This window comes from Chiloscyllium plagiosum, unplaced genomic scaffold (genome assembly GCF_037043375.1).
Source record: "Chiloscyllium plagiosum isolate Xiang-an unplaced genomic scaffold, Cpla_swu_hap1 HiC_scaffold_9, whole genome shotgun sequence".
NCBI classification, from domain to species: Eukaryota; Metazoa; Chordata; class Chondrichthyes; order Orectolobiformes; family Hemiscylliidae; genus Chiloscyllium; species Chiloscyllium plagiosum.
This window is the reverse complement of record NW_028270147.1, coordinates 45,205,112-45,230,986: the sequence shown is the minus strand read 5'-3', so window position 1 is coordinate 45,230,986 and position 25,875 is coordinate 45,205,112. Positions and strand designations below refer to the sequence as shown.

At 43.8% G+C, this 25,875-nt stretch overlaps 1 protein-coding gene across 3 annotated transcripts in view; it reads left to right on the top strand.

Moving 5' to 3' along the window:
• Positions 1–25,875, top strand: part of LOC122554720 (importin-13) — a 232,020-nt gene that overhangs the window by 24,281 nt on the left and 181,864 nt on the right. For all 3 annotated transcript variants that reach the window (XM_087990587.1, XM_087990586.1, XM_087990588.1), the window contains exon 2: positions 9,897–10,630. In XM_087990587.1, the coding sequence (XP_087846713.1) occupies positions 9,897–10,630 (734 nt within the window). The remainder of the gene's footprint in view (positions 1–9,896; positions 10,631–25,875) is intronic.

Genomic DNA, 25,875 nt, shown 5'->3' with positions numbered 1-25,875 from the left:
CCATGTTTGACCTGGTGTCATGAGACTTTGTGTCTGGAGTCAATGTTCAGGACTCTTTGGACAATTCCTTCTGGATTGTATATCATTGTGCTGACACCTTTTGCTATGTCTTCCTGCTACTGGGGTAGGATGTATTCAGGAATGGTGATGGTGTGTCTAGGACATTCTGTAAAGTATGATTGTATGAGTATGACTATGTCAGGCTGTAGCTTGACTAGTCTGAGACAGCTCTCCGAATTTTGGCACTGTGGCAACTTTGCCTTCATCTTTCTTTGTCTGTAATGCTTTAGTTAGGTCCAAAGGGAATTACCAGGAGTAGATTGGGACAGATTGTGTTAGGGAAAGCCAAAATAAGGAGCACAAAATTACAATTAAAGCCAAACCAAAGGTTAGCTAAATGAAAAACCACAAAAATATTTAAAGAATGAGGAAATAAGGTATCTAGAACTCCAGAAATTCATAAGTACAAGGTTAATTGAATTGTTTAAAATGCAGTTAGATACTTTAGAAAATATAGGTATTCAATGGCCAGAAAAACAGAATCACAACAGAATTAAAAGAAGAACTGCCATGGCAATGATAATAGATTAAACTTGATGGCAGAAACTATGTATTTGTGTTTCTAATTACTTCAGCACAAGTGTGCATCTTGGTGATGAAAGACTTATGAAAGGACTGTTCTGATCGGCAGTACCTTGGCATTGGAACAGAGATTGAAAAGGCAGCTTTATTATACAGCTCTCCAATGGCACACTTGAATGCTAACTGACCAAAAAATAAAACCCCAAAGTACCGGTCCACATTAAAACTGCCTTAAGTCATTTAAGCTTAATGTCTGAAAATTTTTTAAATTTTTGGAAGCTCTGCTCCGATTTATCTGCTCCATCAGGATAGCAGTTCCCTCAGGGGAGGCGATGGCTGAGTGGTAATACTGCTAGACCCTTAAGAAACCCACATAATATCCGAGGGACCTGGGTTTGAATCCCGCCACGATGGATAGTGGAATTTGAATTCTAAATAAAAAGTCTGGAATGATGACCATGAATCCATTGTCAAGTTCAATAATGTCCTAGAGATGATTGATGGTGAGTTTAACCTGAGTTTCTCCATGCTTCAAGATAGGGGTGGGGTTGGAAAGGTGACCTCCGCTAGTATTTGACCTGCACTGCTGGTATCACTGTAAGCCAGCCGTCCAGCCCAGTAGAGGTGGTGTGTAAAAATGATTTTGCTGAACCTTTATAAAGCTATGATTAGGCCACTAGAATATTGTGTCCATTTTATTATTTGTCACACTTTAGGAAAGATTGGAAAATCCTCAAGGGTGCTGAGTTTATTAACCAGATTGACTCTCGAGTGAGGGATGTTAACTGCAAGTTTAGGTTAAACTAGCTGTGCTTGTTCTCGGAGTAAAGAAGATTGAGGTGATATTTCACAAGTGTACGAGATTATGACAGGTTTGGAAAAGGTAGGTCAAGTGAAACACTTCCCATTAGCTGATAAAAGGAGAATTGGGGACATTGAATTACTGTTTTGGGCAAGAAATCCGGGGGAATGTGAGAAAAACTTAGTTTTCACAGCAAGTGTTAATGACGGAGTGTGGTGGGGGGTGAGGGTAGTGGGCTGGGGGGGGGAAAACGGTGGAGTGGATGGGTGGGAGGGAAGGGGGACGGGTTGTGAGGGCGGTGGGGGTTTGATCTGGGGTGGGGTGGGTGGGGGATGATCTGGGGTGGGGTGGGTGGGGGATGGGGAGGCTGGTGGGGTTCACATTGATCCCCTGTGGTTGGAGGGTCCTGGGGTGGAGGATAGGGTTTCTCCAGGGGTTAGGAGACTAGAGTTTGGCGGTGGAGGCAGCCCAGGACTTGCATGTACTTAGAGTTGGAGGGGGAGTTGAAGTGTTCAGCCACGGGACAGTGGGGTTGTTTAGTACATGTGTCCCAGAGATGTTCCCTGAAATGTTCTGCAAGTTGGTGTCCCCTCTCCCCAATGTAGAGGAAACCACATCGAAAGCAACGGATACAGTAGTTGACGTGTTTGGAGGTGCAGGAAAATCTCTGCCGAATGTGGAAGGATCCTTTGGGGCCTTGGATGGAGGTGAGGGGGGTGGTGTGGGCGAAGGGTTTGCAATTCTTGAGGTGGCAGGGGAAGGTGGCAGGAGTGGAGTGAGGGCTGGTAGGGGGGCGTGAACCTAACAAGAGAGTTGCAGAGGGAATGGACTCTGTGGAACGCAAATAGGGGTGGGGAGGGAAATATAACTCTGGTGGTGGAATCAGTTTGTAGGTGGCAGAAATGGAGGCTGATACGATGTATACAGAAGTTGTTGGGGTGGAAAGTGAGGACCGGGGGTTCTGTCCTTGATGTGATTTGGAGAAGTGGGGTTCAAGGGCGGAGGTGCGGGAAGTGGAGGAGATGTGCTGGAGGGAGGGGAATTGCAGTCTTTGAAGAGGGAGGCCATCTTGGATGTTCTGGGGTAGAATTAGTCCTCCTGGGAGTAGATGTGGCAGAGGCGGAGGAATTGGATGTAATGAATAGCGAGTTTACAAGAGGTGGGGGAGGATGAGGTGCAGTCCAGGCAGCCGTGAGAATTGATGGGTTTGTAGTAGATGTCTGTGTTGAGTTGATCGTCAGAAATGGAGATGGAGATGGAGAGGGCCAGGAAGGGGAGGGAGGTGTCTGAGATGGTCCAGGTGAATTTAATGTCGGGGTAGAATGCGTTTGTGAAGTTGACGAACTGTTCATCCTCCTCATGGGAGCTGATGCAGTCATCAATGTAACGGAGGAAAAGGTGGGGAATGGTGCTGGTGTAACTATGGAAGATGGACTGTTCCACGTAGCCGACAAAAAGGCAGGCATAGCTGGGGCCCATGCAGGTGCCCATAGCTACCCCTTTCATCTGGAGGAAGTGGGAGGGTTCAGAGGAGAAATTATTGAAGGTGAAGACCAGTTCAGCCAATCAAATGAGTGTGGAAGGGTACTGGTTGGGTCTGCTGGAGAGGAAGAAACAGAGGGAATGGAGACCTTCGTCATGGTGGATGGATGTGTACAGGGACTGGGTGTCCATGGTGAAGATGTGGCATTGGGGTCTGGGAACTGAAAGTCATGGAGGGCGTGGGTGGTATCCTGAATGTGTGTGGGAGATCCTGGACCAAGGGGCACAGGATGGTGTCAAGTTAAGGGGAGAAGTTTGGTGGGGCAGGAGCACGTGGAGGTGATGGATTGGCCAAGGCAGGAATCATGGGCTGCCTATACCATCAGATTCTGGCCATTCATCGCCTGGGGGAAGCACGCCTTGTCTTCTGCCTTGGGTTCCTTTGGCCACGTGGGATCGGTGTGGATTTCGACGGTTTCCTCATCTCCCCTCCCCCCACCTTGTCCCGGATCCGGTCCTCTGATTCGGCACCTCCTCTTGGCCTGTCCTGCCTGTCCATCTTTGATCCTGCTTGTCTGCTCCGTCCTCCCCTCTAGACTATCACCGTCGGCCCCCAGCTTCATCTGCCTGTCGCGTTCCCAGCCCCACACCCCTTGCATTTGTTCCTCGGCCCCCTTGGACCTCCCCCACTTTCCTGATTTGTGCCCGAGGCGTCGACTCTCCTGGTTCTCGGATGCTGTCTGGCCGGCTGTGCTTTTCCAGCACCACACTGTTCGATTCTGATCTCCAGCATCTGCAGTCGTTACATTCTTGAGTCTGTTGATAGTTTTACCATGTGGTCTTTCCTTCTTCGTACTTCACATTGCTTTTGTGGTTAAGGCACGTTACTGAGCAGAGTGAGCGGAAGCTTTATGCTGGAACTTGTTGTGTCCTACATAACCTGGGTATGCTCAGTGCCACAAACATTCTAGTGCTCCTTTCTCAGTATTTCTCAAGCGCCAACATTTATCCATAAAATATAAATTTAAGAGGGAAGAAAAGGGCGGTATGGGGCTCAATGGTTTGCACTGCTGCATCACAGCACTAGGGACCCAGGTTCGATTCTGCCCAAAGGTGACTGCCTGTGTGGAGTTTGCTCATTCTCCCCGTGTCTGCGTGGGTTTCCTCCAGGTGCTCCGGTTTCCTCCCACAATCCAAAGATGTTGGGATATCTGGTCGGTATGGACGGGTTGGACCGAAGGGTCTGTCTCCATGCTGTACATCTCTATGACCTGGGAACTTGTTTGCAAAAGTTGTGAAGTGTTATGATCAATGATTTAAAATAACATTGGGTGGGCTTTTGAGGGAGATAAACTTATAGGGTTACTGTGATAGAGGAGGGAATAGGACTCCTAAGTTTCTCCACAGAATGGAATTGTAGACCTAATTCATCAAAATGACTCTTTGTGGCTTAATGACTCCATAACTTGACATTTTTGTTTGTAATTTCATTTTAAATTTACCCAGCCACCCATTCATATTTTGAATTTCATATTAGTGAATCATTATTGAACTCTTTGAGGTGGGACACCAAAATTGAGGCCTCTTCTACATGGTGTTTCTTCCATTGCTCAGTTGGCTTGATGGCTTGTTTGCAGTGCATAGTGGTGCCAACAGAATGGGTTCAATTCCAGCACAGCTGAGGTTACCAATTTATTGTCATGTGAACAGAGGCATAGTGAAAAGCTTTGTCTTGCGAGCAATACAGGTAGATTAGAGTTAAGTAGCATAGGTAAGTAAATAATAGGTAAGCAGCGGGAAAAACAAAAACACAGGTACAGGCAAATGTTAAGAGTTTGTGAGTCTATTCAGTAACAACAGTAGGGTGGAAACTGTTCTGAAACCGGCTGGTGTGTGTGCTCAGGCTTCTACCTTCTCCCCGTTGTAGAAAAACATTGCCAGGGTGGGATGGATCTTTGAGAATGCTGGCAGTATTTCCTTGACAACGGGCCTGGTAGATGGATTGTATAAATGGCAGGTTGGCTTTTGTGGTTGTCCGGGCTGAGTTCATTCCTCTGTGTAACCCTCTCCAATCTTGAATGGTACAGTTGCCATACCAAGTAGTGATACATCCAGTCAGAATGTTCTTGATGGCGCACCTATAAAGGTTGGCAAGGGTATTTGCTGTCATGCCAAATTCTCAGCTGCCTGAGGAAGAGGAGACGTTGTTGGGCCTTTGTAACCAGTGCGTCCACATGAAGAGTCCAAGAAAGCTTGTTGTGGATGACTGTTCCCAGGATTTTGACACTTGCCACTCGTTTCACCTCTGTGCTGATAATATGTAGGGGGGGCATGAGTAACATCCACCCAAAGGTCAGTAATGAGTTCCTTGGTTTTGTCGACATTGAGAGCTAGGTTGTTCTCAGTACACTATTTTTCCAGGAGTTCCACCTCCCGTCTGTAGTCTGTTTTGTTGCCATCTGAGATTCGACCAGCTATGGTGATGTCATCGGCGAACTTGTAAATGGCATTAGTCTGGTATTTGGTGACGCAGTCATGTGAGTACAGAAGGGGGCTGAGTACGCATCCCTGGAGGGCTCCAGTGTGAGTGTTTGAGAGGATGAAATATTGTCTCCAATCTTCACTGACCTTCTCAGTCTCTCACCTTGCCTGAGGTATGGTGATCCTCAGATTAAACCACCACCACCACCAGTGGCTGAGTCTAAAGGGAAACCAGAGTATATAGAAAACTTGCAGGAAAGGGAATGGTAAGCAAGAAAGACTTTTGGACTGAAAGATGAAGCAAATGGATAATTAAAAGCGCTTGAGGCACAGAATGAGCTGAAAGGACACAGTGGGATGACATTAGCAACAAGTAAAGTTACAGGGTGAGAGACAGTCTTGCTATTGCATGTGGTTAGTGCTATTGGGTCAATCATTATTGGTGTATAGAGGTAAAAACAATGATTGCAGATGCTGGAAACCAGATTCTGGATTAGTGGTGCTGGAAGAGCACAGCAGTTCAGGCAGCATCCAAGGAGCTTCGAAATTGATGTTTCGGGCAAAAGCCCTTCATCAGGAATAAAGGCAGTGAGCCTGAAGCGTGGAAAGATAAGCTAGAGGCGGGTGGGGGTGGGGAGAAAATAAGAGCTTCAGGGCAGAGGAAATGACCTGGGAGTTGCAGTGGGAGAGGGACTCCCTGAGATTCTTGTAGAGAGAGGAGGAAAACCTCTTCAAGGTAGACATCCTTGCAAGAGGATTCGCAGTAGGGTTAAAATCAACGAGGTAAAAACAATGACTGCAGATGCTGGAATATATTGCAATAAAAATGGAATATACTTGTTCTTTATTGTCAGCCATTTCAATGTTAGGAAGTTGAGCATTGACAATTCTGTATCTGTGCATCTTTGATTATCTTAAATCATGATCATCACGAGCAATTTGGATTTTTTTTTGTCTGTCTGCAGTTATTTAACCATCTGGAAATTCTTTATACCTGTGTTTTGTTAAATTTATGTGGTGCACATGTGAACTTCAAAAACTTGGAGGTAATTGGCAAGTTAAATGACCTGGTATGCAACTTCCTTCTAAGTTTACAGTTTCAAAATGATGTATCAAAAGAGTTCCAGACATAGGTGAAGTGATAACAGAAAATTGGTCAAATATATACTAATGAATGGAAGTTTGCTTTTCATTTAAATTCATTATGAAACCTAAAGTCATGAAGTGCAATTGCTGTAGAAATATTAGCCTAATGAGGTATTTCATTAAAATCTTGTAAATTATAACAGAAGTAATAACACTTGAAGCACAAATTGATAAAATGCAGGTTGAATTTAGACCTGGAGCAGAATCAAGAGAGGAAGTATTTATCTAGAAGTAAGGAAGAACCTTTTACATATTTTCCATTGTCTATGGAAAATATTCAATTGTGTATCTCACTGAAAGTCAATAGCTGTGTTGTTGACATGCAATATTGACAGCAAAGGTATGAGATTTATCCAGAGTTTATACTGAGATTGAATAATGAGCATCAGCTTAGAAGAGGGACACCCAGTTGTTTCAAGTGGAGTGTGTGTTAGGAGACTTTTGTAATGTCGCCAAGATTACTTAATCTGTGTGCAGAACAAACATTCAGAGTTAGATTTTCTTAAGTAAAAGTTACAGTCTGGAATATAAATATGCAGTATACTGATGACATAATGCAGTTTGCAGAATCTATTGAATAACAAAATATTGTAGATCAAGTAAAATCTAGATGGTCAGAATATTGTTTAATTGCAAATACCAAAAAGGTGACAACAATTATACTTAGAAGGAATACATTAGAAGAAAATAGAATATTGATTTAAAATATACAGTACCATACTGGGACAGGAAGATAAGTTTGTTCAGTTAGGATAAATGCTAACAGAATCTGGCAGATGTGATCCCGAAATTAGAAGGATTGAGATAGTGGAATTGAGTGAAGATGACAAAAAACAAAAATCAAGCTTGTAACGAGGAATAGAACTTACACAGAAAGTGGAGAGAAGATTGTCCATGTCAGAAATTTTGATTATAAATGAAGGTTTCTAGATGCTGTGATGTTTGCTAAAACCACATGACAAATGGAGAGGTCTATGCAACTGCAAGAGCAAGAATAACAAAGTTATAACTTGTAGTTTATTCTGTCGACATCACTTTATTCCTAATAAACTTCATTTGCCATTTTCAATCACCCAAAATCCTCAACCTTGCCATTGATTATTTACAAGGAGAAAGTGAGGACTGCAGATGCTGGAGATAATGGTCAAGAGTGTGGTGCTGGAAAAACACAGCGGGTCAGGCAGCATCCAAGGAGCAGGAGAATTGACGTTTTGGGCAAAAGCCCTTCATCAGGAATGGCCCATTCCTGATGAAGTGCTTTTGCCCGAAACGTGGATTCTCCTGCTCCTCTGTGCTGCCTGACCCGCTGTGCTTTTCCAGCACCATGCTCTCGACATTGATTATTGCAGCCCCCGCCTGTAGCACTTTGGAAACTTTGATTGTACACTGATTTTTTTGAAATTTTCAAATCAGTGTAAATAACAAAAAAGCTAGCATATCATTGGAACATACCACTGATTCAGTCCTTGCTATGTACTAACAATTCAGTGCATGATTGATCTTCTTTCATTTTTGATATTTGGATAGATTGGCAACTAGAAGCATTTGCCTCATTTTCCTATAGTTGCAAGAATCCACCTACTATATCTTCCTGTGTAATCTAGGTCAACAAGTTTCCCATCTCTCAAATTCCAATTATATCATCAGACAATTCTAATTGAAATATTCAACATAAATTTCCTAATTCCTTCCTTCTACTTACAGTTCTGAAGACTATTCTGACGTGCCTGTAACCTCATGCTACTTCAGGTGTTTGATGGTATCATGCATACGTACAGTTCAATGGCTTATAATTTCCAGGATTCTTTTGCTGTTTTCTTTTAGGTAATGTTCCTTTCTGTCTCACCCCTGATATAACTCCTGACTCCAATAATTTGTGGCAGTTTTTAATCAGAATATGACTGATTTTATTGCAAGTTTTCATAACTATATCTGTATGTGTTTTGGGGTCTTCTCTCTTTCAGTACGTTCAATGTCCCAGTTGCCACCTTACCAATAATTACTGCTTGTCTTTAGAATTGCTCAATTCCTTCAGAATAGAACCTAATTTCTGGGAACAAATTAAAGACTGCTATGAATGCTGTTGACAAGAAATTGATTAATACTGGTTGCCTGCAGCTGCTTTTCTGTTTTTCTATTTCTATTTCTATTTCTCTTTTTCTATCTGAGACCTTGTTACTATCTTGACATTCTAGATGTGTTTCTAATAACACCTTTTTTAATAATGTTTTCAATCCTAATCTTATTGCACAGGCAGATATAAAATAAACCCTTTTGTTCAATGTTGTCCACTCACTGGACCTGAAGGTCTATAATTAAGGAATATTTTTTGTCCTTCTGTGTTTTATTAGCCCCTTTGTCCCCCGTGTCAATTATTTTTATTCTTGTATAGTAGTATATATTTTTAACTATGTATTTAATATACACCAATTCTCATCCAAACTTTTTATCCATCTGACAATCTATTCTACTTTAACAATATCAATCCTGTTAAAATGGAATCTTTTCACTTTCCTCCTTTTGTGGTGAATCTAAAACCAAATTCCTATGTAATTGTCCACATTTTTTTTTTGTTTGCTTTAGGATAAATAAATAGAATGCCTCTACAATTTTTTTCCTAGAAAATATTGCATCTTTGAAGATGGTTTCAGATACTTGTGCAAATTTATTTTTGGGAAGGCTTGCGTTCAATACATTTTAATGTTGCATCAGGCAAAGTGAAAAATTTGAGGATATCTAGTCAATGTCACACAAACGTCTTGATTTTCAGAATTGAAAATTTTACATACGTTTCCTAAATATATCTTTTTGATACATGGACCAATAAAATAGAGTTTACTGACTCCTAGAATTGTATTCCTTTTTCCTTTGAGTTTGGTGACAAGAGTGTAGCGCTGGAAAAGCACAGGTCAGGCAGCATCCGAGGAGCAGGAAATCGACATTTTGGACAGAAGCCCAACTCCAGGAAGGGCTCCAGCACCACACACTCGACTCTGATCTCCAGCATCTGCAGTCCTCATTTTCTTGAGCTTAGTGAGTAGATTTTAAAAAACCTGAAAGAAACAGATTACTTGTACTTCAGTAGGAAAGTAAAATTAATATAATACTTGATAATTTTACTTAGATTTGCAATGATACATACTCCAAGTTGAGTTTAGTTGGGAATTTATTTTGTTCTTGTAGCTCTCCATGGCTGTCAAGAGTTTGAAAATGGGATTAATGCAGTCAGATCTTTTGGTGTGGATATGATGGGCTGAATGCCTCCTGTGCTGTATACTAAGTTTATTAGTAAATTGCAGATGCATTAAGCACAGGGTGTTTTCATTTCTATTCCTTCTTTCTGTTTGTGCCCTGTTTAATAGGGAAATATTATTTTTCATATTTCTTCTTTTGTATCTTGCAGGCATTGCATCAGTTGTACTATGATCCAAATATTGACAACAAGAACCTAGCACAGAAATGGCTGATGCAGGCACAAGTCTCTCCTCAAGCATGGCAATTTAGCTGGGCATTGCTCAGTCCTAATAAAGTACCTGAGATCCAGTATTTTGGAGCCAGTGCCCTTCACATCAAAATCTCCCGCTACTGGAGCGATATCCCGTCAGATCAGTATGAGACTCTGAAATCCCAGCTTTTCAATCAGATTGCATGTTTTGCATCTGGTTCCAAGATAGTGCTCACCAGACTTTGTGTGGCGTTAGCATCACTGGCTCTCAATATGATGCCAGAGAGATGGCCAAATGCGGTAGGTGACATGGTGAAGATGTTTCAGACTGAAAGTTCAGATGTGGACGGCAAAGCTAGATGTATGGCCTTACTGGAACTACTAACTGTCCTCCCGGAAGAGTTTCAAACAAGTCGTCTGCCTCAGTACCGGAAAGGTGAGGTGCGAAATGCCTTGGCACAAGAATCTGGTGCAGTGTTTCCTCTTCTACAGCAACTGCTGCAAACTGATTCTCCGGTGTTCATCAGCCAGAAGGCTCTCAAGTGCTTCTCAAGTTGGGTACAGCTAGATGTGCCCTTGTTGGATTGTGAGTGTTTGATGCAGGCCTCATTTACATCTCTACATAATGCTGAGCTCTTCGACACAGCAGTTGAAGCTCTTGTCAATGCTATCTCCCAGCCAGATGCTCAAAGGTAAGGGAGCCATAACTTCAAGTCCATTTAGCATTTATTATGAATTGCATGTGTGGTGTGAACAGGTATGTTAATATTTCAGATGCAATGCTTTATCAGGACTCTGAATGATCTAATCTAATGTGACAACTCGTTCTATTCAAAGATGCTGACTCTTCATGAAGTTAATGCTTCTCATGTTTTTTCCTTTTTTTTGATTAAGGTCCAATATTTGAAATTTTTTTTTGCTGTAGAAATGACAAATTTGCAAGGCTAATTGCATGCATGATATGTAGCTGTTGGAATTTAGTATGTGATTTTGTTGACCTAAGTTCATACACTGTCTGAAATAAAAACAGAAAATACCAGAAGGATTCAGCAGATCTGGCAGCATCTATGGAGAGAGAAACCAAGTTAATGTTTCAAGTCCAGTATCTCTTCCCCCACAGATGCTGTCAGACTTGTTGCGTTTCTCCAGTATTTTCTTGTTTTATTTCATATTTCCAGCATTGTTATTTTGGTTTTATTTGCATTGTCCATATTTTGCTAGAGTAGTGATCTGGGATTTACTCATTTATTAACTTTTTATGCAATACCCAAGTCGTGGCCATGTGGCTTCCTGAGGCAGGTGATATGCTGGATGACCTGTCACCGTTATTAACAATTTAGTTATAACAAAGCATTCATGCCAAAATTTGCTACAGCTATCTGTTTAAAAGAGTAGTACCCCTGTACACTATTGATTGGGAAAGTGTGTGCGCCTGTGTGCAATATGTAGTACTTTGTAAAGATTGTGGTACAGGTAATCCTAGATTACAATTATAAATGCCCATATAAATAAACTTTCCTACGACAGTAGGTATCATTGTGAACTGAGGAGAAAGTGAGGTCTGCAGATGCTGGAGATCAGAGCTGGAAATGTGTTGCTGGAAAAGCGCAGCAGGTCAGGCAGCATCCAGGGAACAGGAGAATCGACGTTTCGGGCATAAGCCCTTCTTCAGGAAGAAGGGCTTATGCCCGAAACGTCGATTCTCCTGTTCCGTGGATGCTGCCTGACCTGCTGCGCTTTTCCAGCAACACATTTCCAGCATCATTGTGAGATACCCAGCAGGTCTAGCAGCATCTGTGGAGAGAAAACAGTTAGCATTTCGGGCCCATTCTCCTTTCAGGTAGAAGGACCAGAACAGAGAGGTTCTGAAGTAGAGTCTCTGGACCTGAAATATTAACTGCTTTTTTGTCCACAGATGCTTCCTGCTGAGTTTCTGTAGCAATTTCTGTTTTTGTTTCAAATATCCAGCTTTGTCAGTTCTTTGTTTTTATTTTGGAGGAATATGGCGATAGGCTGGACAGTAGAGTTCAGAGCAAGGGTCAGCCACAATCTTACTAAACAGTGGAGTAGATTGGAGGGGAATGGTGTATTGGCTACTCCTATTTCTTCTTTCAATACCTTGGAAAATGGGATTTTTTTTTTAGCTAATTTAAAAATAAATTGAGGGAATTAAGAAATTGAGTTCATGGGCTAACTGACTGAATTGCTTCTTTGAACAGTGATGTTGAAACTGAGGTGTGGCCAGGGCAGCAGAATGGCTGTAAGCTTAGATCTTGTTGATGTTCCCTTTGTTGATGTTTTAAAATACCAGTTAGTCAAAACATGCATGAATTTGGTCATTCACATGCATTTACAATGATGAAGTTTAAGTATTAAGTGTATTAATTCAAAATATCAAGTTTGGAGGCTTTGAATATTTAAATGCATCTTCAAAGGGGAAAAAAAGTCTGGCGATTAGATCGAGATGTCAGTTTTCTGAACTATGTAGAAATGCACAATCGGGTCAAGAATGTACAGCTGTTTGACTTTACATGATTTGATATTTATTTTAAAGAACTGTGCTTTCCAGATTTTAGTAGTTCAACTATCTTTCTCAGATGAAAGAGTGGAATGCCTTGTGTAAAAAGCTAACTCTCTAGTCAGAAGTAATTTTGGTTATCACAGCAAGGCTGTGGTTAGCACTGCTGCCTCACAATGCCAAGGACCCAGGTTCGATTCTGACCTTTGGACAACTGTCTGTATGGAGTTTGCACGTTCTCCTTGTGTCTGCTTTAAGTTTTTGACGTTTCACACACGCGATGCAATTTGCATGCACCAACCTCTGCAAACAGTTAAAGTTTATTAAAGCTTGTACAAGGTAGTTTACCCCTTTTTGACCCTCCTCGCAGACTTATAAAGTCTAGTCAAAGGAGACCCTGAACAAAGAAAACATGTGCCCTTTATACAGGTCAGTTGGTAGTGTTCACAGCCAGGCAAAAGTGAGGACTGCAGATGCTGGAAACCAGAGTTTAGATCAAAGTGGTGCTGGAAAAGAACAGCAGGTCAGGCAAGCATCCGAGGAGCAGGAAAATCGACGTTTCGGGCAAAAGCCCAAAATGTCTTGGCACAAGAATCTGGTGCAGTGTTTCCTCTTCTACAGCAACTGCTGCTAACTGCTTCTCTAGAAGGCTCTCAAGTGCTTCTCAAGTTGGATACAGCTAGATGTGCCCAAGTTGGATTGTGAGTGATGCAGGCCTCATTTACATCTCTACATAATGTTTCTCTGGCCACTCCTGCTCAGTCACATACCACTCAAGACAACCCCCCAGCTACTCCCTCAGTCACATGTTAGCCAAGGTACAATGGTAGGATGAGGTCATCTTGAGATAGTGTAAATGCCCTAATCCTGGGTTATTGTTATGCAGATGATTTGCTGACTCAGTAATTACCCAAGACAATGCAGATGTGACATACTTAGCTTCAGGGGGTGGCTATGAAAACCTTTCTGAATGGAAGAGACAGAATGATAGTTTAATTTGATAATAGTAGGGAGTAGTAACAAATGACTAAATGGAGTGGGAATCATCGGCCTTCCTAGATTAATGTTTCCCCCACCCAAGACAGTATAGTTTAGCCCTTTATCTCTCTGGACATTCATGTAATGTTAGTACAAGTTAATCTTTTTAACATTTACAGTGTGGATTTCATCTGGGTGCTCCGGTTTCCTCCCTTGGTCCAAAGATGTGCAGGTTAGGTGGATTGGCCATGGTAAATTGCTCATAGTGTTCTGGAATGTGTAGATTAGGTGCATTAGTCAGGGGAAATGTAGAGTAATAAGGTTGGGGTTTGGGTCTGGGTGGGTTATTCTTTGGAGGGTCAGTGTGGACTTGTTGGGCCAAATGGTCTGTTTATATACTGTACAGATTCTATTCTATTGTATGAATACTAAAAAAATGAGCAAAATAAATAAGATTTTGTTGCATTATCCGTCATTTACGTAAGGATTGGTTAACTCAAACGTTTTAAAAATGGAAAGCATACTGAGGCAATCATCTTGGTAGTTAAGAATAAATGTTTTTATTTACTATTTAACATGAAAATCTTTTACTTATTGACTGAAATGTAAGAAAACCAACTTTAGAAAGGAAGTAACAATTTATGTAGCATGAGAAGAAGGTGATGACTTGTTGGATGGAGATGCAGCGGAAACTGCTAACTGTCTTCCAGTCAACCTGTTCAGAGTTCTTATTGCATGCCACGGAAGTAGGTGGGATATGAATCTTTGCCTTGTACTGTAGAGATAGGGACACTACACTGTGTCACAAGGGCCCTCTGTTAACTGAAAACAAAAATTGCTCAAGGTCACTGCGGGTCAGGCAGTATCCGTGGAAACAAAGCAAGCTTTTTTTTTATTTCAAAAATATACCTTATTCATAAAATATTTTGATCTGTACAATTGGTCATGCCATACATACGTAAACATTCCATTTCTGGGCATACAGAGACAGAGTAATCATTCATATATACAGGTCTGTACGATTACTATCCACATATTTAGCAGGGGGGTCAGCAGAGTCCCCTTACAGCGTTGGACCCCTGTGCTTATGCAGGCAGACGTTATACGGTGGTCTTTCTCCACCGCGCCTTGGCGGCAGCTGCCCCAAGCTTCAGCGAATCCCTCAACATGTAGTCCTGGACCTTGGAATGTGCCAGTCTGCAACACTCAGTCGGGGTCAACTCCTTCAGCTGGAAGATCAACAGGTTTCGGACTGCCCACAGATCTGGCCTATCCTCAGAACCTGTGCTGCCGCAGTCACCCGAGTTGATGATCCTCCAAGCACAGTTGTTGATCGTCTCGGTGTGCGTCCCGGGGAACAGACCGTGGAGCATGCGTCACGGCGCTACTCAGGACGAACTTCGACAAACACCACTGCGTTCCTCTCCAATGTCTTCTGCATAGGCACATTCTAAAAGGAGAAAGTGAGGTCTGCAGTTGCTGGAGATCAGAGCTGAAAATGTGTTGCTGGAAAAGCGCAGCAGGTCAGGCAGCATCCAGGGAACAGGAGAATCGACGTTTCGGGCATAAGCCCTTCCTGAAGAAGGGCTTATGCCCGAAACGTCGATTCTCCTGTTCCGTGGATGCTGCCTGACCTGCTGCGCTTTTCCAGCAACACATTTTCAACACATTCCAAAAGGAGGTGTGTGACAGTCTCGTTTTCCCCCCCCGCAGCCGCTTCGAGGGCAGCGGCGGTGTGGCTGAGAGTCCGGGCGTACATAAAAGATCTGACAGGCAGAGCCCTTCTCACCACCAGCCAAACCATGTCTTGGTGCTTGTTGGAAAGTTATGGCGATGAGGCATTCTGCCAGATGACTTTGACAGTCTGCTCAGGGAACCGCTCGATAGGATCCGCCCTCTGCTTTTCCTGAAGGGTCTCAAGGACACTACGTGCTGACCACTTCCTGATGGACTTGTGGTCAAAGATGTTTTTCTTCATAAACTTCTCCATGAAGGACAGGTGATACGGCACGGTCCAACTACTCGGAGCGTTCCACGGCAGCGAGGCCAGGCCCATCCTTCGCAACACCGGGGACAGGTAGAACCTCAGTACGTAGTGACACTTGGTGTTTGCATACCGGTGATCCACGCACAGCTTGATGCAGCCACACATAAAGGTGGCCATCAGGGTGAGGGTGGCATTGGGTGTATGTTTTCCCCAGTTGCCCAGCTCTTCATACATCGAGTCCCTTCGGACCCGGTCCATCTTTGATCTCCACATGAAGTGGAAAATGGCCCGGGTGACTGCGGCAGCACAGGTTCTGAGGATAGGCCAGATCTGTGCCACGTATAACAATACTGAGAGTGCCTCACACATGATCAGGTTTTTTTCCCGCGATGGAGAGCGACCGTAGCTTCCATCTACCTAGTTTCTGCCTCACTTTGCTGATACGCTCCTCCCAAGACTTGGCACATGCCCCAGCCCCCCCCCCCCCCCGAACCAAATACCCAGCACCTTCAGGTGGTCGGTCCTGATGGTGAAGGGGATCGAGGATTGGTCGGCCCGGTTCCCGAAGAGCATAGCCTTGCTCTTGCCTCGGTTTACCTTGGCCCCCGAGGCCCGTTCGAACTGGTCACATATGCACATCAGTCTGTGCACGGACAGTGGCTCCGAGCAGAAAACGCGACGTCCTCCATGTACAGGGAGTCCTTGACCTGCAGGCCCCCGCTGCCAGGAATAGTCACCCCTCTCAGGCTCACATCCTTCCTGATGGACTTGGTAAATGGCTGTATGCAGCACACATAAGGCAGGAGAGAGAGGGCAGCCCTGCCAGACTCCCGATCTGACTGGGAAGCTATCTGATTCCCACCCATTGATTGAGACTGCACTGACAATGTTGGAGTAGAGCAGTCTGATCCAATTGCAGATTCCCTCCCCAAAGCCCATTTTGGAGAGAACATCTCTCATATACACGAGTGATATCCTGTCAAAGGCTTTCTCCTGGTCCAGGCTGATCAGGCAGGTGTCCAACCCTCTGTCCTGCACGTAGGCAATCGTATCCCTGAGGAGTGCAAGACTCTCAGCGAGCTTCCTGCCCGGTACAGCACAGGTTTGGTCAGGGTGGATCACCGACCCCAGAGCAGACCTGACCCGGTTGGCGATTACCTTTTGACAGAATTTTGCATTCAATAGTGAGATTGGTCTCCAATTTCTGAGTTCCTCCCTCTCCCCCTTCCGCTTGTAGATGAGGATGATGATGCCTTTCCTCATGGATTCATTCATGGTACCTGCCCGAAGCATACTGACATATACCTCCAGCAGGTCCTGGCCAATCAAGTCCCATAGAGCTTGACTGGTAAGCCGTTGCTTCCAGGAGTTTTATTCTTTTCGAAGGACTCTAGGGCCTTGGTCAGCGTGTCCAGAGATAGCGGCTGGTCCAGCCTCTCTCATGTTCTGTTGTCTAAGACCTCCGTGATAGAGGACAGGAACGACTGGGATGCCAAGCTGTTGGTTGGCTTCGTGTCATACAGACTGGCATAGCAGGATTTGCTGATCGTCATGACGTCAGCCTGAGATGACGTTATCGAGTCAACTTCTTCCTTCAGGCTGCTGAGCATGGAGCTCTCTTTGTGCACCTTCTGGAAGAAGAAACGTGAGCACGTCTCGTCCCGCTCCACCAAGCGGACCCTGGACTGGAAGATTATCTTGGAGGCCTCCGAGGCAAAGAGTGAAGCTTGCTGGCCCTTCATCTCCTGGAGGTCCTCCATGACATCGACCCCCATCGTCTGCTGCAGGATCAGGTTCTGCATACTTTCCTGGAGCTGGGACAGTTTTGCCCCCCCCCCTCTCGCTTCCTGAACACCTTTGAGGATGAAGAACCTCTTGATGTCCCCTTTTACTGTTTCCCACCAGTCTGCTGGGGACTCTGAGGGGCTTCACTGTTCTCCAACCTGCATAGTCCCTCTTGAGTTCCTCAATGTTTCCTGGGGTCAACAGCTTTGTGTTCAGCTTCCACGTTCCCTTACCAGCCCACTGCTCGTCCTGTAGGTGTCTGTCGGCCAGCAGGAGGCAGTGGTCAGAGAAGAACAACAGCTTGATGTCTGTGGATCTGACTGAGAATGTTTTGGACACAAACAGGTAATCTATCCTTGAGCGGATAGACCCGTCTGCCTGTGATCAGGTGTATCTACGCTGCGCTCCGTCTGCAGGGGTGCTGAAGACGTCGTGCAGCTTGGCATCTTTTACTGTGTCCATCAGGGCTCTGGACATGGCGTCCAGTTTACTGTCTCGGAGATGGTGAAGTTGCCTCCTTGCAACAGGTACCCAGGCCGGAGGCGCGGCCTTCGTTGCCCCCCCAACCAAACTGACGGCCCATGGGCCCACAAGCCCGACCATTTCTTGCAGCTGCTGGGGTGCGTTATCCCACACTCCTGCAGAAACAGGATCTCGGCTTTACCGTTGGCCAGGAAGGCATCGTAGAAACACATTGCGTAGCCAATTTGATGCTACGCACATTGATGCTGGCAATTCTTATCCCCGTTTTAACAGTTTACAAGGTTATCAGTGTCCATTTGCTGCTGGTCTTGCCTCTCTGGGGTAGCTGTGTGCATCCCCGTGGTGACGGCAAACTGCTGGACCCTCCCAGGGCTGAGGTATCTGTCTGGCTCCATGCGGGTGCCATTTCCACGCTCTGGTGTCTTTGGGTCGACCCCAGGGTCTGCACAGTCCAGTTCTCCATCTGATAGCAGGGCTGTCACAGGACTGCTGCTCCCAGTTACCTGGAGCTGTAGGCCAGTGGGTACCTCTTGGTTCCCACCCAGTGGGGGGAGGTCTTTACCCATCCCCTCTGTTTGGGCGGTGCTGCCCTCCTGTCTGGGCATGGCGCCCTGTCTCTTCCTCTGGTGAAGACCCTCCTTGCACCCGTCCTCACCGTTGGAAGAGCTGCCTGTATCCTCGTCGTGTAGGTGTTGCTTCCCCCTTTGCTGGGTGGCTTTGGGGGCCTGGCGAGGTTTCCTCTTCTTCCTGCTTTTGACAGTAATCCAATCCTCTGTCTCCTTTGTTCCCTCCTCTTCCATTTCCTCCGTCTGTCTTGAAGGAGCTTGGATTGGCTGCTGCACCTCCCTGCTGTCTGCTCCGCTACAGCCTGCCGTTCCTTCTGGGTGCCCCCAGACCCCGTTCCTGTGCTGTTTTGTGGTACCTTGCTGGTCTTAGGCGGTCCATGGCTCGTGTTGCCACCTCCGGCCATCTGTGCAAAGGTGGCGGCCCCTCGTCTTGGGCAAGCCTTGTACATGTGGCCCGCCTCTCCGCACAGATTACAGTTCTTGGCCTCTTTACATTCCTTGGTCAGGTGGCCTTCCTGCTTGCAGTTTCGACAGACAGTCACCTTACAATCAGCCGCCATGTGGCCTGACCTCCCGCAGGTTCGGCTGCCCTGCGAATGTCAGGTAACCTCTGCTCCCTCCGATTGCAAAGCTGGAGGGTGGGTGGAGGATGTTCCCACTGGCATCGACCCTCAGGGTTACCCTGACCTGTCGTTTGCTGGTCCAGATCCCGAAAGGATCGACCACATCAATGCTTTCTCTCTCGACCTGGACGTATCTTCTCAGGAAGGTCAGGACATATGGATTGTAACAACCCAACTCCTCTGCACAGGAAGCACACACAACGGGACCACCGACAAGATGGAGAACAGGGGTTCCCCTTCCTTCTCCTTGAAGACCTTCAGGAGCTGCTCGCAATTCTTCATGCTCCTGAGGGTCACGTCGAAATAGCCTGCCGCAGGGAAATCCTGCAGGCAGTACACGACCGCTGCTTTGAACCCGCAGCACTCCAGCAAAATCTTTTTGACAAACACCGTCCGATTGACCGGTGTGTGCTCCTCCATCTTCTTCACAGTTACCCTGACTGTGTTGCGAATGCCCTGGCCAGGGCTGCGAGCGGCTGCTGAGGCCATAGCTCTGAGGTTGGCTGGTACCTGAATTGGCGTTCGGCCAAAGCCAGCATAAAGATCCACCAAGAGCAGGTCAGCACAACCATACAATCCTCCAACTTCCTATCACGATCCAGCGATGATCTCCAGCAGCTCCGATGACTTGCAACATGACCCCCCGTAGTATCTCCTCTGCCAGCACACGTCCGCTGCGTCCAACCTGCAGCACTCAAGCAGAATCTCTTCCTCCTGGTCCTCAGGAACTGCACATATTCGAGCCAAAAGGCCGAGAACTGATCCTCATGACGCCAAGAAATTCTGGAGCTAGCGTTTTCCTTAGTTAACTGTTTAAATTCAAACTAGGTGTCTCAACTCCGCCTAATCAGGGCTTTTCCACAGATTTGGAGCATGGATTGGTTGTCTTTGTGAAAAATGTGCAATGCGTGGACATATTTAAGTTCTCTCCAGTGAAGTAATTTATGTATAAATTTTCTTTTTTGATTTGGATACCTGTAATTTAAAATGAAGACGAAACAACTTTAATTGTCTCCAAATAATTATCAATGTTTTATGTGTCCTTCACAGACCTATGAGCAGTTGGCATTGGTGTCTTGTAGAGGTTTGGTCATATTAGCTTTGCTGATGTTGTGGAGAGATCTTTTGAGGAAGAAAAATATGTGCAAGACTGTGTAAAACTGGGCTGAAGGAAACAGAAGAGGCCTTGAAGAAAATAGAGGGGTCACAATTGACTAACTCCATCTGAGGAAAAGAAAACAGCTAATTGCATACAATATTTTACATTTTGTTTCTTTTCACATGTCCCCCTTAGCATTAGTTTTGAAACTATTGTGTAGCTGCTTTGGTATCCACCTGTGCTTATTAAAAAAGTGGTTAAGATTGATTTGTAGAGATGAGTTTTTTTTCCTTTTGACCTGTAGCACACTCCCTGGGAATTGGAGTCTGATTGAAGGTGGATTTTTAAAAAAAGCAAAGCTGTGTTTTCATTATCCGCCCCTTCACAACTAAGCATCATGTTAGAGTTATAGGAGGGTACTCTGAATTTAATACTTAAAGCTATTTGAAAAACATACACCTTTTAGTTGTGTCTATTGCACTACTTCTGTGATCAATAATGCTGAAAGAAAGCGTATACATTTGTTTATAATATTATTGAAATTGATGAAAAATTTATAATTAGCAGTTAGCTCAGTTCATTTAGTTCAGTTAGCTTCCTGAAATTCACGGATCAGAAAGAATTAAATGCATGGAAAATGTCAGTTTTAAAAAATTCCTGGGAATTAATTGTGATAACTTTTTCTTTTTGGCTTTATTTAATTTCAGCAGGTGGACTGTTTAGATTAATGTGCTACAACAGAAGAAATGTATTTTACAAATTTTTGTGAATACTTAAATATTGAAATAGTATTTAGTTTACTTGGAATTGTGGTCAAGCTGAGGAGAAAATTATGTCTTGATTTTAAATACAGAGCTTCTTTTTCAATAAACATTTCAGAACCAACTTCAGTTTTCTTACAATTCTGTAGGATGATACCAACCATTCAGTAAAATCATCAATGTGTTCTCAAAACAAAGTGAAGAATGAGCAATATTATAGACTGCTGTAAAATGAAAATACTAGTATCGGGTTACCATCAATGTTTTACACAATTTGATCAATTGACAGTAAGGTGCTGTTTTATGACATCTGTGGAAGCATACTATAATGTTGAATATTTCCTTGGGCATTTTAACACAATTGGGGAAGAAATTCTCAATGTGAGAATTGACTATGAAGTGGATCGTTATATAGTGATGGGTGTGTTACACAGTTTAAAATTATAAATGCTGAAATTATGTCAATTCTTATATCTGCTTATACTTTGATTATTTAAATTTGCTGTGATTTATTCCATGAAGTCCCTTTCTTTACATAAAGAAACTGTCGTGAATAATTTGTTATTCCTTAGCAAGAGTTGGACACTTTTTTATTAAATTTATTACATTACTTCTATCTGTATCAATAAATCTTTTGCACATATTAGAATTTTAAGAAAATTTAAATCTTTTGTGGTGTATCACAATGAATATGACAAGGCAAGGGGACAACTGTTCATTTTGGCATCAGGAATACTTGCTAGTGGTCATTGGCTAAAACAAAGGGTTCAAACAGATGATGGTTGACATAGTATATATTCAGCCCCCAGAACAGGATATATCAACAGTGGGAAAGAAGGAGAGGATCCAGGAGAAACTTAAAAAATAGACCAGGAGTTTCCCGACATTAGCTTGAGGGAAGAACAAAGATTGTTATCACTGAAGAGACTACTAAATATCATGTTTGTCCCAAAAAAGAAAAACAGGGGACCACTGCCTCTGCTTCTCCATTCTACAGAACAACTCTTTATTGATTGTGTTTTCATCTGTGATGGGTTACATATTTCCTTTCCAGCTAAGTAATGCATCATTCCTAAACTTACAACCTCAAACTCAAATTGCCTGAAAATTGGTTATAAATGGTTGACTGCCTACATTAGGTGACTATGATCATTAAATGTCCAAAATTTAATAAAATAAATCTGTCTGTCAACCAATGAATTTTGGAACCTTTGTACAGCAAATGGTGAATTGTTCTTAAACTCAGTTTGCACATGCCTTTGAATACAATGTGCTAAGCTAGCTACACAAAGAGGAGTTGGCAGTGATTTGTTTGAAGATAAACATTTGAGCTTTTATGTTTACCGTATATTGTATTTAGAATTTTTAGTGAACAAATTGATAATTCCTGTGATTTTTATTCTACATGTTCACTGGACTAACTCATAATTTCTTTGACAAATCTTAACTTTTGTTAAAATTTTCCTTCATGTAGTAACTTGTTCCATCTAACCATATGCTAATCATATAACCATCTCAAATCTCTATTATGCACGAAAATATATGTTTATTGGGAAACTTTTTAAGATGCAAGATCTGATGTCAGAATATTTGCCTCAGTGCTTGCTTTACCTGATCAGCACTTGTTTTTTAACTTTGTATAGTTGTCTTTTTTAAGTGGATTCTCAAATGCATTTTATAAGTTGGGTGCAGTGTACTTGAGAGATTTCTTTCAGGCATAATTGTGTAATGGTCATCAACTGTGTTGTTTTTGAGCTATCTAACTCGGTTTCCTGAATACATAGCATATACAGGTGTTTCATGTACTATGACATATGAGGGTGAGGAACAATTTCAAATCCAGCAATGGTGGCAAAGGAACTGGTTAAAGTGAAAATAACATAGTCATAGAGATGTACAGCATGGAAACAGACCCTTCGGTTCAACCCGTCTATGCTGACCAGATACCCCAACCCAATCTAGTCCCACCTGTTGGCACCCGGCCCATATCCCTCCAAACCCTTCCTATTCATATACCCATCCAAATGCCTCTTAAATGTTGCAATTGTACCAGCCTCCACCACATCCTCTGGCAGCTCATTCCATACACGTATCACCCTCTGCGTGAAAAAGTTGCCCAGTAGGTTTCCCTCTCACCCTAAACTTAAGCCCTCTAGTTCTGGACTCCCCCACCCCAGGGAAAAGACTTTGTCTATTTACCCTATCCATGCCCCTCATAATTTTGTAAACCTCAACAAGGTCACCTCTCAGCCGCCCATGCTCCAGGAAAAACAGCCCGAGCCTGTTCAGCCTCTCACTATAGCTCAAATCTTCCAACCCTGGCAACATCCTTGTAAATCTTTTCTGAACCCTTTCAAGTTTCACAATATCTTTCCAATAAGAAGGAGACCAAAATTGCATGCAATATTCTAACAGTGGCCTAACCAATGTCCTGTACAGCCGCAACATGACCTCCCAACTCCTGTACTCAGTACTCTGACCAATAAAAGAAAGCATACCAAACGTCGCCTTCACTACCATATTTACCTGTGGCTCCACTTTCAAGGAGCTATGAACCTGCACTCCAAGGTCTCTTTTGTTCAGCAACACTCCCTAGGACTTTATCATTTAGTGTATACGTCCTGCTAAGATTTGCTTTCCCAAAATGCAGCACCTCGCATTTATCTGAATTAAACTCCATCTGCCACTTCTCTGCCATTGGCCTATCTGGTCAAGATCCTGTTGTAATTTGAGGTACCCCTCTTTGCTGTCCACTACACCGCAGTTACTAGCGGTGTTCCGCAAGGATCTGTTTTGGGACCATTGCTGTTTGTCATTTTTATAAATGACCTGGAGGAGGGGCTAGAAGGTTGGGTGAGCAAGTTTGCGGATGATACGAAAGTCGGTGGAGTTGTTGACAGTGAGGAAGGATGTGTCAGGTTACAGCGATATATAGATAAGCTGCAGAGCTGGGCAGAAAGGTGGCATATGGAGTTCAATGTAGGTAAGTGTGAGGTGATTCACTTTGGTAGGAGTAACAAAAAGATGGGTTACTGGGCTAATGGTCGGATACTTGGTAGTGTGGATGAGCAGAGGGATCTTGGTGTCCATGTACACAGATCTCTGAAAGTTGCCATCCAGGTAAATAGTGCGGTGAAGAAGGCATATGGTGTACTGGCTTTTATTGGTAGAGGAATTGAGTTCCGGAGTCCTGAGGTCATGTTGCAGTTGTATAAGATTCTGGTGCGGTCGCATCTGGAGTATTGTGTGCAGTTTTGGTCGCCATACTATAGGAAGGATGTGGAGGCACTGGAACGGGTGCAGAGGAGGTTTACCAGGATGTTGCCTGGTATGGTAGGAAGATCGTATGAGGAAAGGCTGAGGCGCTTGGGCCTGTTTTCATTGGAGAAAAGAAGGTTTAGGGGTGACTTGAGAGAGGTGTACAAGATGATTAGGGGTTTAGATAGGGTTGACCATGAGAACCTTTTTCCACGTATGGAGTCAGCTATTACGAGGGGGCATAGCTTTAAATTATGTGGTGATAGATATAGGAGAGATGTTAGGGGTGGATTCTTTACTCAGCGAGTCGTGAGTTCATGGAATGCCCTGCCAGTAGCAGTGGTGGACTCTCCCTCTTTATGGGCATTTAAACGGGCATTGGATAGGCATATGGAGGATAGTGGGCTAGTGTAGGTTAGGTGGGCTTGGATCGGCGCAATATCGAGGGCCAAAGGGCCTGTACTGCACTGTATTTTTCTATGTTCTATGTTCTGCCTCTAATTTTGTGGCACTCCACTGCTCACAGGCCTCCAGTCTGAAAAACTACCCTCCACCACCACCCTCTATCTTCTACCTTTGAGCGAGTTCTGGATCTAAATGGCTAGTTCTCCCTGTATTCCATGAGATCTAACCTTGCTAATCAATTTCCCATAGGGAACCTTGTTGAACATCTTATTGAAGTCCATATAGATCATATCTACCACTCTGCTCTTATCAATCCTCTTTGTTACTTCTTCAAAAAAGTCAATCAAGTTTGTGAGACTTGATTTCCCACGCACAAAGCCATGTTGACTATCCCTAATCAGTCCTTGCCTTTCCAAATACATGTACATCCTGTCCCTTAGGATTCCCTCCAACAACTTGTCCACCACCGACGTCAGGCTCACTGGTCTATAGTTCCCTGGCTTGTCTTTACCACCCTTCTTAAACAGTGGCACCACATTAGCCAACCTCCAGTTTTCCAGCACCTCACCTGTGACTATTGATGATACAAATATCTCAGCAAGAGGCCCAGCAATCACTTCTCTAGCTTCCCACAGAGTTCTAGGGTACACCTGATCAGGTCCTGGGGGTTTATCCACTTTTATGCGTTTCAAGATATCCAGAATTTCCTCCTCTGTAATTTGGACATTTTTGCAAGGTGTCACCATCTATTTCCGTACAGTCTATATCTTCCATATCCACCTTGCTGATCTTTGAGGGCTCTATTTTCCCCCCAGTTACCCTTTTGTCCTTAACGTATTTTTAAGAACCCTTTGGCTTCTCCTTAATTCTATTTGCCAAAGCTATCTCATGTCCCCTTTTTGCCCTCCTGATTTCCCTCTTAAGTATACTCCTACTGCCTTTATAGTCTTCTAAGGATTCACTTGATCTATCCTGTCTATACCTTATATATGCTTCCTTCTTTTTCTTAACCAAACCCTCAATTTCTTTAGTCATCCAGCATTCCCTATACCTACCAGCCTTTCCTTTCACCCTGACAGGAATATACTTTCTCTGGATTCTTGTTATCTCATTTCTGAAGGCTTCCCATTTTCCAGCCGTACCTTTACCTGCGAACATCTGCGTCCAATCAACTGTTGATAGTTCTTTCCTAATACCGTCAAAATTGGCCTTTCTCCAATTTAGAACTTCAACTTTTAGATGTGGTCTATCCTTTTCCACCATTATTTTAAATCTAAATAGAATTATGGTCGCTGGCCCCAAAGACTGACACCTCAGTCACCTGCTCTGCCTTATTTCCCAAGAGTAGGTCAAGTTTTGCACCTTCTCTAGTATTCTCTAGTAGGTACATCCACATATTGAATCAGAAAATTGTCTTGTACACACTTGAGAAATTCCTCTCCATCTAAACCTTTAACACTATGGCAATCCCAGT